A 16,353-nucleotide genomic window follows, 5' to 3' on the forward strand; every position below is an offset into this window, starting at 1 on the left:
TGCTGGAAGGTGAACCTCTGTCCCAGTCTAAAATCTCTGGAAGACTGAAACAGGTTTCCATCAAGAATTTCCCAGTATTTAGCTCCATCATCATTCCTTCAATTCTGACCAGTTTCCCAGTCCCTGCCGATGAAAAACATCCCCACAGCATGATGCTGTCACCACCATGCTTCACTGTGGTGATGATGATCTCGAGGTGATGACAGGTGTTGGGTTTGTGCTAGACATAGCGTTTTCCTTGTTGGCCAAAAAGCTCAATTTTAGTCTCATCTGACCAGAGTACCTTCTTCCATATGTTTGAGGAGTCTCCCACATGCCTTTTGGCAAACACCAAATGTGTTTATTTATTTATTTTCTTTAAGCAATGGCTTTTTTTCTGGCCACTCTTCCGTAAAGTCCAGCTCTGTGGAGTGATGGCTTAAAGTGTTCCTATGGACAGATGCTCCAGTCTCTGCTGTGGAGCTTTGCAGCTCCTTCAGGGTTATCTTTGGTCTCTTTGTTACCTCTCTGATTAATGCCCTCCTTGCCTGGTCCATGAGTTTTGGTGGGCGGCCCTCTCTTGGCAGGTTTGTTGTGGTGCCATACGCTTTCTATTTTTTAATAATGGATTTAATGGTGCGCCGTGGGATGTTCAAAGTTTCTGATATTTTTTTATAACCCAACCCTGATCTGTACTTCTCCACAACTTTGTCCCTGACCTGTTTGGAGAGCTCCTTGGTGTTCATGGTGCCGCTTGCTTGGTGGTGCTGCTTGCTTGGTGGTGTTGCAGACTCTGGGGCCTTTTCAGAACGTGTGTGTGTGTGTGTGTGTGTGTGTGTGTGTGTGTGTGTGTGTGTGTATATGCGACTTCTGAAGGTAATTGGTTGCACCAGATATTTAGGGGCTTCATAGCAAAGGGGGTGAAAACATATGCACGCACCACTTTTCCGTTTTTATTTTTTTATTATTTTTTGAAACAAGTTATTTTTTTCATTTCACTTCACCAATTTGGCCTATTAAAATGTATGTCCATTACATGATATCCAAATAAAAATCCATTTAAATTACAGGTTGTAATGCAACAAAATAGGAAAACCGCGAAGTGGGATGAATACTTTTGCAAGGCACTGTATATGTTTTGATTAGGTTTGTATCACAACTAAAGTGGCCAAATAAGCACATTAATCTACTTTATAACCGGTGTAGAGCCTTACTGGCACACAGTTTCAAGTTTGGGGAAGAACATTTTCACCATAAAAATGCTCAATGATAATAAAGCATTACATGCATAATGGGGTTTGCGGTCATTTTTGAGAACAGTGTTTTCCTGCTAATTGATTTCATTTTTCACACATTCTTGCTTATAATGTGAAGAAATAGCCTAATAGTTTTACCTTTTTCAAGCTAAATGTTCTGATCTGTTGCATCAGCCTCATTGCTTTTAAATATTTTTTTTTATGAGAGTGGTTGTATTAGTTTGGGATCTATCGCATCCCACAACTGTCCCAGAGTATGTTTGGAATATTTATTTATTGCACAGAAGGACAAGTTGACCAATAGAATAGGTCATCTTTCATACTATGGGGGATAGTAGCTTGACATAGGCTAGTGCTTTTGCTGTTTGTTAGGCCTACTCATCTTGTTGGCTGACAAAGTAAATGTCGACGTCTTCAATATGCACCTCGGAATTCGATACGAGGGACGCGCACATTTGCGTCCCTGATATGTCTTTCTTCACGTGTAGCCTACTTAGCTGAGATACCTTTGAAAAGGACCCCATCACATGATGGGCGTTAGCTAATAAGAATTGAGATATCTGAGAGAGCCATGTGAGTGAGAGGTGCTTCGGAGCACGGCAGTTGGGAGAAGGGAATTCTGATTATTAAATTCAGCCCAAGGTTAGTTCCACTAGTAGCCTATAGACTTACTTGTTGGCAAGTGTCTTCACTGACATTTTCAACCTCTCCCTGTCCGAGTCTGCAATACCAACATGTTTTAAGCAGACCACCATAGTCCCTGTGCCCAAGAACACTAAGGTAACCTGCCTAAATGACTACCGACCCGTAGCGCTCACGTCTGTAGCCATGAAGTGCTTTGAAAGGCTGGTCATGGCTCACATCAACACCATTATCCCAGAAACCCTAGACCCACTCCAATTTGCATACCGCCCTAACAGATCCACAGATGATGCAATCTCTATTGCACTCCACACTGCCCTTTCCCACCTGCACAAAAGGAACATCTATGTGAGAATGCTATTCATTGACTACAGCTCAGAGTTCAACACCATAGTGCCCTCAAAGCTCATCAATAAGCTCAGGACCGTGGGACTAAATGCCTCCCTCTGCATTTGGATCCTGGACTTCCTGACGGGCCACCCCCAGGTGGTAAGGGTATTTAACAACACATCTGCCAAGCTGATCCTCAACACGGGCACTTCAGGGGTGCGTGCTCAGTCCCCTCCTGTACTGCCTTTTCACTCATGATTGCACAGCCAGGCACGACTCCAACACCATCACTTTTGCTGATGACACAACAGTGGTAGGCCTGATCACCGACAACGATGAGACAGCCTATAGGGAGGAAGTCAGAGACCTGACCGTGTGGTGCAAGGACAACAACCTCTCCCTCAATGTGATCAAGACAAAGAAGATGATTGTGGACTACAGGAAAAAGAGGACCGAGCACGCCCCCATTCTCATCGACGGGGCTGTAGTAGAGCAGGTTGAGAGCTTCAAGTTTCTTGGTGTCCACATCACCAACAAACTAACATGGTCCAAGCACACCAAGACCGTCATGAAGAGGGCACGACAAAACCTATTCCCCCTCAGGAGACTGAAAAGATTTGCATGGGTCCTCAGATCCTCAAAAGGTTTTGCAGCTTACATCACTGCCTGGTATGGCAACTGCTCGGCCTCCGACTGCAAGGCACTACAGACGGTAGTGCGTACGGCCCAGTACATCACTGGGGCCAAGCTTCCTGCCATCCAGGACCTCCATTACCAGGCAGTGTCAGAGGAAGGCCCTAAAGATTCCAGCCACCCTAGTCATAGGCTGTTCTCACTGCTACCGCACGGCAAGCAGTACCGGAGCGCCAAGTCTAGGTCCAAGAGGCTCCCAAATAGCTTCTACCCCCAAGCCATAAGACTCCTGAACATCTAATCAAATGACTACCCAGACTATTTGCATTGCCCCCCATTTACCTACATGCACATATTACCTTGACACCGGTGCCCCTGCACATTGACATTGACATTGAGTCTGTACCGGTACCTCCTTGTATATAGCCCCGCTATTGTTATTGAATGCTGCTCTTTAATTATTTGTTATTCTTATCTCTTACTTTTTTTGGTGATATTTTCTTAACTGAATTGTTGGTTAAGGGCTTGTAAGTAAGCATTTCACTGTAAGGTCTACAAAAATGTATGACTTTACCATAGAGACAAGATAATCAAACTGACTTTATATTGCATTCAAAGGCTTCCGTAACTGGCTTTATCGCTGGATGTGAACCCTGTTGCCATGCTCGCCAGAGTGGTAGAATGCAATGGCAATGGGCTACGTTAGTGTGCCTGGAGAAATTGTGGTATGTGTCAGCTAGTGTGCTCTCTGGGTTAATCAGAGATGCCCTCTTTACCAAGCAGGGGAGAACTCAGTACATTAGCAGATTATCTGTTTTCAATATTATACTCATTTTCCTTAACTACAGTATCTCTATAAGATTCATGAATTATATTTGTTGCTTTCCTAACTGTATGTAATGACATCAATATATACACTTGTGTAGCCGCTTACCCAATCAAATATATTTTTACCCTCCAGGTTCTCCATCCCACAATGGAAGCAGAACGAGTGAAGCGGTTCTGTTAATAACAAAATCACACAATTGCTGAATGGTTCCTTAATAGCCCCCTTTATCATAATTTGATGTATGTTTTCATAGTGGAATTCATTATCAGGGACTGTCAGTCCTAGCATCTAGAGCTCTGTTTAAGAGTTTGGTTACGTTTCCCCATCATTCAACTTTAGACCTTTTGTCTCATGAAGGTTGTGAGACCGAAACTTTTGTATACTGTAGCAAGTTATGCACCTCTTCTCTTTGTTGTTTGACCACAAAACCCCTCCCACATCACCAGAAATAATTAGTGGCCATCTATTCAATAGAGGCTCGTGACTATTCTTTTTACTGGCTTTTCACAAATGTAATTTGCATGATCAATTTACAATCTCAAACATGTTATAGAAATATACTTGTCTGCAATTAATAATTTTTTATTGACATTAGAATTGGTAAAAAAAATATAGGGGGGGAAGCTGTGGATTTTTGTCCATCCTTCCCCGTTTTCAGAATATATAATTTTCATAGTCATGCCATGCTTTGTGTAAGAGCTATGGAAGATTGAAAGCAACAACAAAAAATACAATATACAATGAAATGTCTCTTAAAAAGTTTTGGATTTTTGTCAATCCTCCCCTTATTCAGAATATCTTCATTGTCATGGCATGCTTGGTTCAATAGCTATTGTTGAGAGAACAGAATATCCACTACTTTTTACCTCGGTCATAAACCCTGACTTTGTGGCTGTGTTAACTAGTGACGACCGGCTAACTAGCTGCACTGCGGTTTGCTACTAGCTGTTACTGCACCCGGATGCATTTTCGATATCATAGCTAGCTATGTCGCATAGTTTGGAGACCGCGTCTATCCTGCACTTCCCAATGAAATCTGATCTTTGTTTTTTCTGAAGATTTTTTCTGAGGAAAATAACAATAAGGTAGCTATTCAACTAACGTTAGCTAGCTAAAGTAGCCATCTGCCAAATCTGATCCGAGGCAGTGGAGGTCCCACATTTTCACGGGCCTGTGTATGCCAGTTAACGTTAGCTAATAATGTTACATACGAACTAGCTACACAACGAGTGGCATGGCTTCTTTAATCTAAATGTTTTTATCATTTGTATTTTTAAATTACTTTTGCGTTTGTCCTTTGGATGGTGTGTGCACCCGGATTTGTGGATGTGTATTAATAGACGTAGCTACCCGGCTAGCTAGTAACGTTAGCTACTTCCCTTCTCCCCAATCCCCAGCTAGACTATTGGTGTATAGCTAGTACAGTATGTCCAAGCTAATAGCTATGTCACGAACAAAGACATTGGATAAAGCAATGTGGAACTTATATAGTTTCAAGTATACAGTAACTTTAGCTAGATATTAACGTTTCTTATTCATAGACAATCACCGTTTTGTTGGTGATTTTGAAATCATTGAAAACGTTAGCTTGTAAACCAACAAATGATTTCAACAATCTAGCTACCACAGTTCTTCAATTTTGATTTCTGAATATACATTTTGTCTCCATCCAGGACAGATGCTTTCATGGGACTACAGATGCCGATGCCTTTGATGGGATTGTATTGCATGAAGCATAACGAGGGTGTGTTGAAAAACAGGACAGAACCTTAACATTAACATTTGGAGGTGCTGAATCTGCATACTTTTGGGGGGGAAGAAGATCTGCATAAAATGGAGATGGAGGAAACATGCGTTAGAAAGAATATAGTCAATTTTTAACCTCGGGCCAAATCTTATTGGTCTTAAATTGTGTATTGGGAAACAGATATCATATATCAAGATGACTTCAGAAGGATACCAATACAGAGCACTGTATGACTATAAAAAGGAGAGGGAGGAGGACATTGATTTGCATGTAGGTGATATACTTGTGGTGAGCAAGGGTGCTCTGCTGGCCCTAGGCTGCCCTAATTGGGCTGAAGAAAAACCAGATGAGATTGGGTGGCTGCCAGGATTCAATGAGACAACTCATGAAAAAGGTGACTTCCCCGGGACTTACGTTGAGTTTGTGGGAAGAAAAATAATTTCACCACCAACACCAAAACCAAGGCCACCTAGGCCTCTTCCTTCCACATCAGATCTAGCCAGGACAGATTCAGAATCAGAGGGTGAGTAGTTGTACATAAGGTTACATTGCTGATGATGTTTTTATCTTGTCGATTTTAAAGTACTGTACAACCAATTTTGATTTTAAATTACTGTGACCAATCTTTTTGCACTGTTGATTATGAATGTTATTGTGCATAGACATGAATTTCAGGCTCTAGTTTGTGTTTCAGCTCTTCCTTGGCTTGCTGTTTCATCAGTTTGAGTTGGTTACAACTAGTATTAAGCACTGAGCTGCAGATGTGCTGAATACGGATCTATGAAAACGCTGATGTGGAGGATTAGAGTGCATCATAAGCTTTTACAAAGGAAGCTTTAGGGGCAAACAGGAAATGCTTGTGTGTAACTGTGATCTGATGCTAATAATTTACTGTAAGGCAGGCCTATACCTACAACAGTGCCGTAACTCCGCAAGGAAAATGAATATCTGTGCAGGCTTGTTAGATGTGACACAACCATTGCTGTGTGTAAAAATAAATAAAGAATTATTCATTTTAATTGAATGCCTATAAAGGAAAGGTGAGCAAGATGGGTGTTTTGTTATCAGGTAACAATCAACTGTCCGGTAGCAGTTTAGAAAGTTTCAGGTACGTCATCTTTCTGTTGTGCAGGCTTCATGTTGCCAGATCTGCCTGAACAGTTTGCTCCTCCAGAGACTGCATCACCCATCCTGGTCAAGCTTTTGGAGGCAATAGAAGGCAAAGGTAAGAAGAGACCGTGGCCTGGTGCATGGGAGTGGTTAACGATGGTGAATGTTTTGAAATTACATTGAAATGGTTAATCAAATCCACCTCCTGATCCTATTTTCTGTCCTGCAGGTTTGGAATGTCCAACCCTTTATAGAACTTTCACAGCAGCTGGTGGGCTGGATATGAGACAGTTCACTGACTGTGGTGAGTGAGTGGCAGATTGTGCCTAATGTGGTGGTTCATTTCTTTACTATCAAATGAGGAGAGACAAACTTATCACACAAGTCAGTTATACTTAAACTAAATCTTTAATCACTTATTAATAAGGGAGCAGGTCAATACAACGCACACATATAAAGTGAATCGATTGAGTGCTCTACGATAATGATGGCTGGTTGACGATTTACGCTCAGATGATACGTTGAGAGCCCCGAGACAAAAGTACAAAGGTATTTTATAGCCAAGATACACCCCTTCCAACCTACATGACGAATAACAGATATAGAATGGGTCACAAGGTTAAGATTTGTATGAAAGATGCCTATAATACATAGCAGACAGTATCTGCTGTGTCAACAGTTTTCATTGTATAGAGACCAGTGTCTGGCCCCGTATAGAACAGAAACATTAACTCTGGAATGCTCTTTAGGTTTTATCACCCAAAGACATTGTAAATCTCCTGTCAGTGTTATCTCCCAGAGGCCCATCCTCAGTAGAACACACAATAGTTAATAACAGAATACTCTATTCTGTTGCATAAAACAGCCATTTGATGCAATAAAAGTATTATAACATAATCTTGCAATTTTTCCACCATACTACTTCTCCCATTTTTAATAGTTCTTTAGAAATATGATTTTCTTGACCAAGTGATTGTTGTAACTGTAATTTGTTGCGTTCATCTCTACCATCTACTAAGTTTGTTGATGCATTTATAGATTTGGAGCCTTTGGACCTACAGTCGCTATGTGATGGCCTTTGGAGATACCTGCAGGATTTGCCTAATCCAGTTGTTCCCACCTCTCTCCAAAGTGAGATGATTCATGCAGCGCAGGGTAAGACCTGATAGATATAAAACTAATAGAATCCCTCAAACCAAATGTATGCTCAAGAAGCGGCCCACGGACCAAATCCGGCCCGCAAGCCGGTTTTATGTGGCTCACCATACAAATAAAGTTATAGTATGTTGTGGCAAGTTTTCCAGGGCAATGTTGTGCAGTACATTTGAATAGTGGTTGTCATTGATTTAATCTTTACCTTGTGTGACTGTTTCTTCTTTTCATGCTCACAGAGGTAAAGGATCCAAAGGACTGTGCCCAGTTGTTGCGCAGAATAGCCAGCTCACCTACCCATCCGCCCCAATACTGCCTCACGTTCTACTGCCTCATCAAACATTTCTGCCGAATTTCTCAGAACACCAGCAAAAACCAACTCTGTGTCAGAGATTTGGCAGAGATCTTTAGCCCTGTGCTTTTCAGGCTTCAACCAGCAAGGTCAGTATACAATTACAATTGAAATACTTTATTTATCCCACAAGGGGCAATTATGCTGACAGGAATGCTTTTATGTACGAGGGCAGTATAAGAACAACATGTCATAGAGACAGTAACACTCACAGTAACTGTAGAATGTGAACAGATTGTTTTTTGTGTGTTTAAATACACATACCAATTTTATTTAACCTTTATTTGATCAAGGAGTCATACTGATACCAAGGTCTCTTTTACAGATGAGCCATGAATTACATAAATTACACACATCAAAATATAAATGCAAGCAGAAAGAGAAAACACAGTCATAAACAACAAACATATTAATCCGTAATAAGAGCCTCAATCATCTTTCTGAATTGGCCTAGAGGCACGAGAACATCATATAATAAGAACATTTTGAAGATTGTTCCACAAATAAGGTGGAAGAAAACCAAAGGAATTTCCAGAGTTAAACATCCCTAAGACCAGGTGTGGTAACTTGTATGTCTGAAGTTTAGTAATGATGTTAGGTACAGTGGGACTTTTTGCAAAAGGGCTTTATAAATGAAAACACAGTAATGTATCAATCTACGTGACATCAGAGGGCCAACCAACTTTCTGGTAGAGAATGCAGTGATGAGTACAACAATTGTTGCCCGTAATAAAGCGCATGATAATTTGCATCTAACGGCTTTAATGAAGTGGCAGCTGCATCCATATGTAGATGTCTCCATAGTCTAGAACCGATTGGAACGTCGACTGAATAATCTGTTTTCTACAATTCAGCGAGAGGCAGGACTTATTTCTATAGAAGAAGCCCATTTTTATTCTCAGCTTCTAAACTAACTCATCAACATGCTATTTAAGACAGATTTTCATCTATCCAGATGAACAGATATTTGTAAACAAGGACACGATCAATATGGACCCCATCTAAAGTACATATGCTTAAATCATCAAATGTATTTTTATGCTCTCTAGAATTACCTGCTTTCAGAACTAATTTCAGGTCAATAAAGTTTTTCTGTAATACATTGAAGGAAGACTGTAATTCAGATAGTGCCTGGTCAACCGTGGGGGCAATGGCATATACAAAAGTATAATCGGTATACAAGTACAGGTTACAACTTTTTCCAGACAAGTCGATATTGTTAATGTAAACGGTAAAAACTACAGGACCCAGAATCGACCCCTGCGGCACACCTTTCGTAATATCCAGGAAGCCAGATTTAACACCATCAGTAGATATACATTGAGTAATATCTGTCAAGTAATTTTTAAACCAGTTACATGCATCCTGGTCTAGACCAGTTGAGGAAAGCCTCTGAATTAGCAGTGAGTGATCAACAGTATCGAAAGCCTTTGACAGGTCAATGAACTAAGGATGCAGCAGATAATAAATGTAACCATTTCCTATCTCTCAGCTGTGAGGCCAGCCTGGATTCCCTTATCAAGATTCTAGAGATCTTGGTGAACAGTGAATTGAGTGAAACCCAGGCTGCTCCAGGTAATACAAGTCATATTTTTTATGTTTCATATTTGGAATTGAATGTGATTTTAATGTCTGCTGAACTAACAACCGTTAAACTGGTTCTACAATGTAAAAGGCAATTTCCACATCCATTGGTACATTCGACTTAATAATTATTATTATCATCACCATTCATACATAGAACAATTTATTTTCTCTTATTCAACATGCTGACTCCGAAGCTTGATGCGCAGTCCTTGTAGCGTATTTCTATGCTGAGGCGTAAGCGTTCCTATTATGCACACCCAGAATGACAGACATAGGACACACACAGAACTCTGACTACCTGGGAAATATGAACAAAGAAACCATACATTTAAATTAAATGAACAGAACTTCTACCTTATGAGTTTTGCAAGCGTTCATGTGCACAATAAACGTACCACCCACTCAGAGGGTAAGAAAATATATCGTATGAAAGAGATGTCCAAGTTTTGCAATAATTGGTACGGGATGGAATGATGAAACGCTACCAATTGTTGTAGGATTAGATGGAATATATACACTGCTCAAGAAAATAAAGGGAACACTTAAACACAATGTAACTCCAAGTCAATCTCACTTCTGTGAAATCAAACTGTCCACTTAGGAAGCAACACTGATTGACAATAAATTTCACATGCTGTTGTGCAAATGGAATAGACAACAGGTGGAAATTATAGGCAATTAGCAAGACACCCCCAATAAAGGAGTGGTTCTGCAGGTGGGGACCACAGACCACTTCTCAGTTCCTATGCTTCCTGGCTGATGTTTTGGTCACTTTTGAATGCTGGCAGTGCTTTCACTCTAGTGGTAGCATGAGACGGAGTCTACAACCCACACAAGTGGCTCAGGTAGTGCAGCGCATCCAGGATGGCACATCAATGCGAGCTGTGGCAAGAAGGTTTGCTGTGTCTGTCAGCGTAGTGTCCAGAGCATGGAGGCGCTACCAGGAGACAGGCCAGTACATCAGGAGACGTGGAGGAGGCTGTAGGAGGCCAACAACCCAGCAGCAGGACCGCTACCTCCGCCTTTGTGCAAGGAGGAGCAGGAGAAGCACTGCCAGAGCCCTGCAAAATGACCTCCAGCAGGCCACAAATGTGCATGTGTCTGCTCAAACGGTCAGAAACAGACTCCATGAGGGTGGTATTGAGGGCCCGACGTCCACAGGTGGGGGTTGTGCTTACAGCCCAACACCGTGCAGGACGTTTGGCATTTGCCAGAGAACACCAAGATTGGCAAATTCGCGACTGGCGCCCTGTGCTCCACAGATGAAAGCAGGTTCACACTGAGCACATGTGACAGAGTCTGGAGACGCCGTGGAGAACGTTCTGCTGCCTGCAACATCCTCCAGCATGACCGGTTTGGCGGTGGGTCAGTCATGGTGTGGGGTGGCATTTCTTTGGGGGGCCGCACAGCCTCCATGTGCTCGCCAGAGGTAGCCTGACTGCCATTAGGTACCGAGATGAGATCCTCAGACCCCTTGTGAGACCATATGCTGGTGCGGTTGGCCCTGGGTTCCTCCTAATGCAAGACAATGCTAGACCTCATGTGGCTGGAGTGTGTCAGCAGTTCCTGCAAGAGGAAGGCATTGATGCTATGGACTGGCCCGCCCGTTCCCCAGACCTGAATCCAATTGAGCACATCTGGGACATCATGTCTCACTCCATCCACCAACGCCACGTTGCAATACAGACTGTCCAGAAGTTGGCGGATGCTTTAGTCCAGGTCTGGGAGGAGATCCCTCAGGAGACCATCCGCCACCTCATCAGGAGCATGCCCAGGCGTTGTAGGGAGGTCATACAGGCACGTGGAGGCCACACACTACTGAGCCTCATTTTGACTTGTTTTAAGGACATTACATCAAAGTTGGATCAGCCTGTAGTGTGGTTTTCCACTTTAATTTTGAGTGTGACTCTAAATCCAGACCTCCATGGGTTGATAAATTGGATTTCCATTGATTATTTTTGTGTGATTTTGTTGTCAGCCCATTCAACTGTGTAAAGAAAAAAGTACTTAAGATATTTATTTCATTCAGATCTAGGATGTGTTGTTTAAGTGTTCCCTTTATTTTTTTGGGCAGTTTATTTGCCACATTTAAATGTGTGAAAGCAACAGCAAAAATGTCAACAAGCGAACAAATCGCTCTCCACTGGCGAAAGTTTGGAGAGCTCAAGGGGAGCGTCTTTGCCACAGTAGGCTAATCATTCATTTTAATAACAAATTCCAAATGCAACCTTCATGAGGAAAATGATAAATTTAAAGCGATTTTGACATACCAAAAGACCAGTAGGCCTATGCTAGTAATTGTTACTTGATTCCCAATTGCTGGTAGGTAAACAGTTAATATTCTTGATCACCAAATAATTGTTTGAGCATCATATTTATTTCTTATGGCAATCCTCTCTCCCTACATTTTGACATTTGCACTGCACCCAATCCTATATATCTACAGCAAATCAGCAAACTCTTCGCTAGCTCACCTGACCTGTGTTGATTGACAGTTAGCTGGTCCGATCAGAGGGCCGAGTGTGCGTTTTTACTAGCGAATCTGTTCCATGTTTTTTTTGCTATGGAGATGCTGTGGCTACTGTCTCTGGCTGTGTGGAGAGTTTGAGTTTGTTTTATTTTTACAGGGACAGTGCACATTAATCAACGTTTCAGTAAAAGTGCTGGTTTTAGCCAGCCTGCTAATTTTCAACCGCAGTCCCTGGGCAGGTTATTAAAAATAATTACAGTACAGACAATCAATGAGCAGTGAGCACACGCAGAGCAACATAGGACAAGCAAGACATGGCATACAGACAGAGCAACATAGCACAAAAGCAACAAGACAAAATTCATAAAAGCAACAAAGTGTTTCCACACCTCACAAGCTAGACAACATGGAAAGCGGCAATACACAGCTAGGGATTATGTTCACAAATCTAATTGACCTTTAGCGATGTCTTCATGTTTTTTTGTGAAGGTGTGATAGGTGGTGCAGTTATGTTTGTCTGATGGCAGTGTATTCCAGACATGGGAAGCTCTCACAGAGAAAGTGGATTTACTAAAGGTGCTTTTCCTTAAGGGAACTATACAGTCACCTCTCATGGCAGACCTTGTGGCTCTGCTGCCGTATGTTTGGGTTTTCTGTTTACAAAAATACTGAGTGGAGGGGGAGCCAGGCCTTTTAGGATCTTGAATACAAGACATGCGTCAGTGTATTGCACAAGATTTTCCCAACTCAGGAGCTCATGCTTTCTGAGGATGTAACAGTGATGATGGCTATTGGGCTTCCTATCAAGCACTTTGAGAGCCTGTTTGTAGACAGACTGAATGGGTTTTAATGTTGTACAGCAAGCTTGGGCCCAACTAGTCAAGCAGTATGTTAAGTGGGGGAGTATCATAGATTTGAAGTACAGTTTTGCTACCTCTGTAGTCAAACAAACAATTTCGTATAAATCGGAAATTAGCTAGGCTCAATTTGGTTATTTGAATTACCTATTTCACCTGCATTTTAAAAGAGAGGTTAGAATCAAGTATGATGCCAAGGTACTTAAAATCAGATACCACCTGAAGCTTCTCCCCTGACACATAGACATCTGGCTCAGTATCATCTGTTGCCCTCTTTGTGAAGAACATGCAGACAGTTTTTTTTCACATTGAGATGCAAACACGAGTCACTGAGCCACTTTGTAACCTGGACCATTACAGTAGTGAGTTCTTGTGCAGCTTGTTTGCTCTTTGCATGCACATATATCACTATCATCTGCATACATTTGAACTTCAGACCCAGTACAGACAGAAGGCAGATCATTAATGTACAGGCTGAACAGGAGGGGCCCCAGTATTGACCCTTGGGACACGCCCACATCATAGCTAAGAGTGGGCGACAGCTCAGTGCTCACTCTGACACTGAGTTCTGCCTTCAAGGTATGATTTAATCCATCTCAAGGCATCGGGGGAAAAGTTGAACTTGGACAATTTTGTGATGAGAATCTCATGGTTGAGTGTCAAAAGTAGAGGTCAACCGATTATGATTTTTCAACGCCGATACCGATTATTGGCAGGCCAAAAAAGCCGCTACCGATTAATCGGACGATTTTAGTTTTTTATTATTATTTTATTTATTTATTTATATATATATATATATATTATATTAAGGAACCACTAGTATTATATTAAGGAACCACTAGCTTTCATATGTTCCCATGTTCTGAGCAAGGCAGTTAAACATTAGCTTTCTTACATGGCACATATTGCACTTTTACTTTCTTCTCCAACATTTTGTTTTATTTGAGGCTAAATTGACTATTGCTGTATTATATTAAGTTAAAATAAGTGTTCATTCAGTATTGTTGTAATTGTCATTATATATATATTTATATTTATTTATATATCTTGGGAGTTGATAGGCTTGAAGGGGTAGGTATAATTTGTGGAACGTTCCAACAGGAATCTGTTCCAAAAAAACGTAAAGTAAAAGGTTGCCAACCAACAACGCATACAAAGTAGCAACGCATACAAACCTAGCTAACTAGCTGCCGAATAGGCATCAACTCACCACGTAGCTTATTCTTAATGTTTGTCCATAGGCAAACAGACATGTGAGGACAGACATTTTTCGGAATAAACGTGATGAGTGAAAAACGCTATGAAATAGACCACTCCCTACCCGGTATCTTATTCTGCCGCTATACAACTGTGTATGCGTTGTTTTTTGGAAACCTTGTTATTTACAAAGTTTTTGGAATAGATTCCTGTTGGAACGTTCCACAAATTATACCCACCCAGGTTGAAGTCATAAACAGCGCAATGCTTGAAGCACAGCGAAGGGCTGTTTGAATGAATGCTTACGAGCCTGCTGCTGCCTACCACCGCTCAGTCAGACTGCTCTATCAAATCATAGACTTAATTATAATATAATAAACACAGAAATACGAGCCTTGGGTCATTAATATGGTCGAATCTGGAAACTATCATCTCAAAAAAAAATATATATTTCAGTGACATACGGAACCGTTCCGTATTTTATCTAACGGGTGACTAAGTCTAAATATTCCTGTTCGGCATTGATGTTTATGGTTAGGTACATTGGTGCAACGACAGTACTTTTTTCGCAAATGCGCTTGTTAAATCAACACCCGTTTGTCGAAGTAGGCTGTGATTCAATGAAAATTAACAGGCACCGCATCGATCATATGCAACGCAGGACACGTTAGATAAACTAGTAATATCATCAACCATTGTGTAGTTAACTAGTGATTATGTTAAGATTGATAGTTTTTTATAAGTCTAATGCTAGCTAGCAACTTACCTTTGCTTCTTGCTGCCCTCGCGTTACAGGTAGTCAGCCTGTTAATCCTTGTGGAGTGCAATGTAAGGCAGGTGGTTAGAGCGTTGGACTGGTAACCGAAGGTTGCAAAAACGAATCCCCCCTGAACAAGGCAGTTAACCCCCGTTTCTAGGCCGTCATTGTAAATAATAAGAATGTGTTTTTAATCTGACTTACCTAGTTAAATAAAGGTGTAAATATTTTTTTTAACGGCAAATCGGTGGACAAAAATACCGATTACCGATTGTTATGAAAACTTGAAATCGGCCCTAATAAATCGGCCATTCCGATTAATCGGTCGACCTCTAATCAAAGCCTTCCTTAGGTCCAGAAACACAGCCCCAACAATGCCCCCTTTGTCCATCTTGGACTTCACATTTTCCAGAAGAAAGCAGTTGGCCGTTTCTGTGGAGTGTTTCGCTCTGAAGCCAAACTGCATGGAGTGTAATGTGAAGGGGCTGTTGTTGAGGTGGGCAATCAGTTGTTCTGCTACACACTTAAAACAAACTTTTTTTATTCTAATGGGCCTGTAGTTACTCATGTCAGCAGGGTCACCCGATTTTAAAGATGGTCGTTATTATGGCCAACTTCTATACCCTTGGAAACACCCCCAGACCAATAGATGTGTTGGTGACCTTAGTAATGGGGCCAATGAGTAACTCTTTGTAGTTTTTAAGAAAGGTAGAGTCCAGCCCAAACACATCTTTGGCTTTAGATTTCTTTAGTGAGCTAATCACCTTGTTCACCTTTGACTCAGAAACCTCCCTTATGATGAAGACAGGTTGAGCGTCATTTACTAGCACTGAGCCCAAGAAACCAGTGGAGGGTTTCTGTGTCAGTACCCTGACAGTCAATAAAGTAGGAATTGAAGGCTATTGCTATTTCGACTGCATCCTGTGTTAGATTGTTATTCACTATGATTTATAGTCTTTTTGCAGTGTTACTATGGTCTTTCCCTGTAGACTTTTTTAGATTTTCCCAGATCAATTTAGAATTTCCCTTTGCTTCACCAATTATGTTAATAAAAATGTTTGCCTTGGCCTGTGATTTCTTTCATCACCTTATTTCTCAACACGTCTGTCATGCTCTAATTTGGATTTTAGGGCTGTTTTTAGAGCATAATCTCGTTCTTCCATCAATTTCCAGATTTCTCCATTTAGCCAAGGAAGAGTGCTCTTTTGGCCAGGTTTGGATTAGATTTTTTTTAGGAAACCATTTATTGTAGTCAGTCTGGATTGTGGATAGGTTTTTCTATCAGCTTCCACATCGGTATAGGACAGATCATTCCAGTTAATTCCCTTAATTGCGTTTTCAAAATAATTTAATTCACTCTTAGGTATTCTTAGTTGATCCGGCTTTCTAACAATAGAGAGGTTAAACCTGTTCTTAGAAAGCTTTCTGGCTATAAGTGTCTGATTATGATCAGAT

The 16,353-nt window shown here is 41.3% G+C and overlaps 1 protein-coding gene across 2 annotated transcripts in view; it reads left to right on the forward strand.

Moving 5' to 3' along the window:
- LOC115167650 (phosphatidylinositol 3-kinase regulatory subunit alpha) overlaps positions 1-16,353 on the forward strand; it is a 44,605-nt gene that overhangs the window by 14,942 nt on the left and 13,310 nt on the right. Inside the window, exons 1-7 of one of the 2 annotated variants that reach the window (XM_029722258.1) lie at positions 4,545-4,754; positions 5,343-5,939; positions 6,549-6,641; positions 6,756-6,830; positions 7,565-7,681; positions 7,918-8,119; positions 9,523-9,605. In XM_029722258.1, coding sequence (XP_029578118.1) covers positions 5,612-5,939; positions 6,549-6,641; positions 6,756-6,830; positions 7,565-7,681; positions 7,918-8,119; positions 9,523-9,605 — 898 coding nt within the window. In that variant the 5' untranslated portion in view covers positions 4,545-4,754; positions 5,343-5,611. Of the gene's footprint in view, positions 1-4,544; positions 4,755-5,342; positions 5,940-6,548; positions 6,642-6,755; positions 6,831-7,564; positions 7,682-7,917; positions 8,120-9,522; positions 9,606-16,353 lie in introns of those variants that run through there. The other variant, XM_029722259.1, reaches the window with a different exon arrangement.

The sequence above is a fragment of the Salmo trutta genome, chromosome 29, assembly GCF_901001165.1.
Source record: "Salmo trutta chromosome 29, fSalTru1.1, whole genome shotgun sequence".
NCBI classification, from domain to species: domain Eukaryota; kingdom Metazoa; phylum Chordata; class Actinopteri; order Salmoniformes; family Salmonidae; genus Salmo; species Salmo trutta.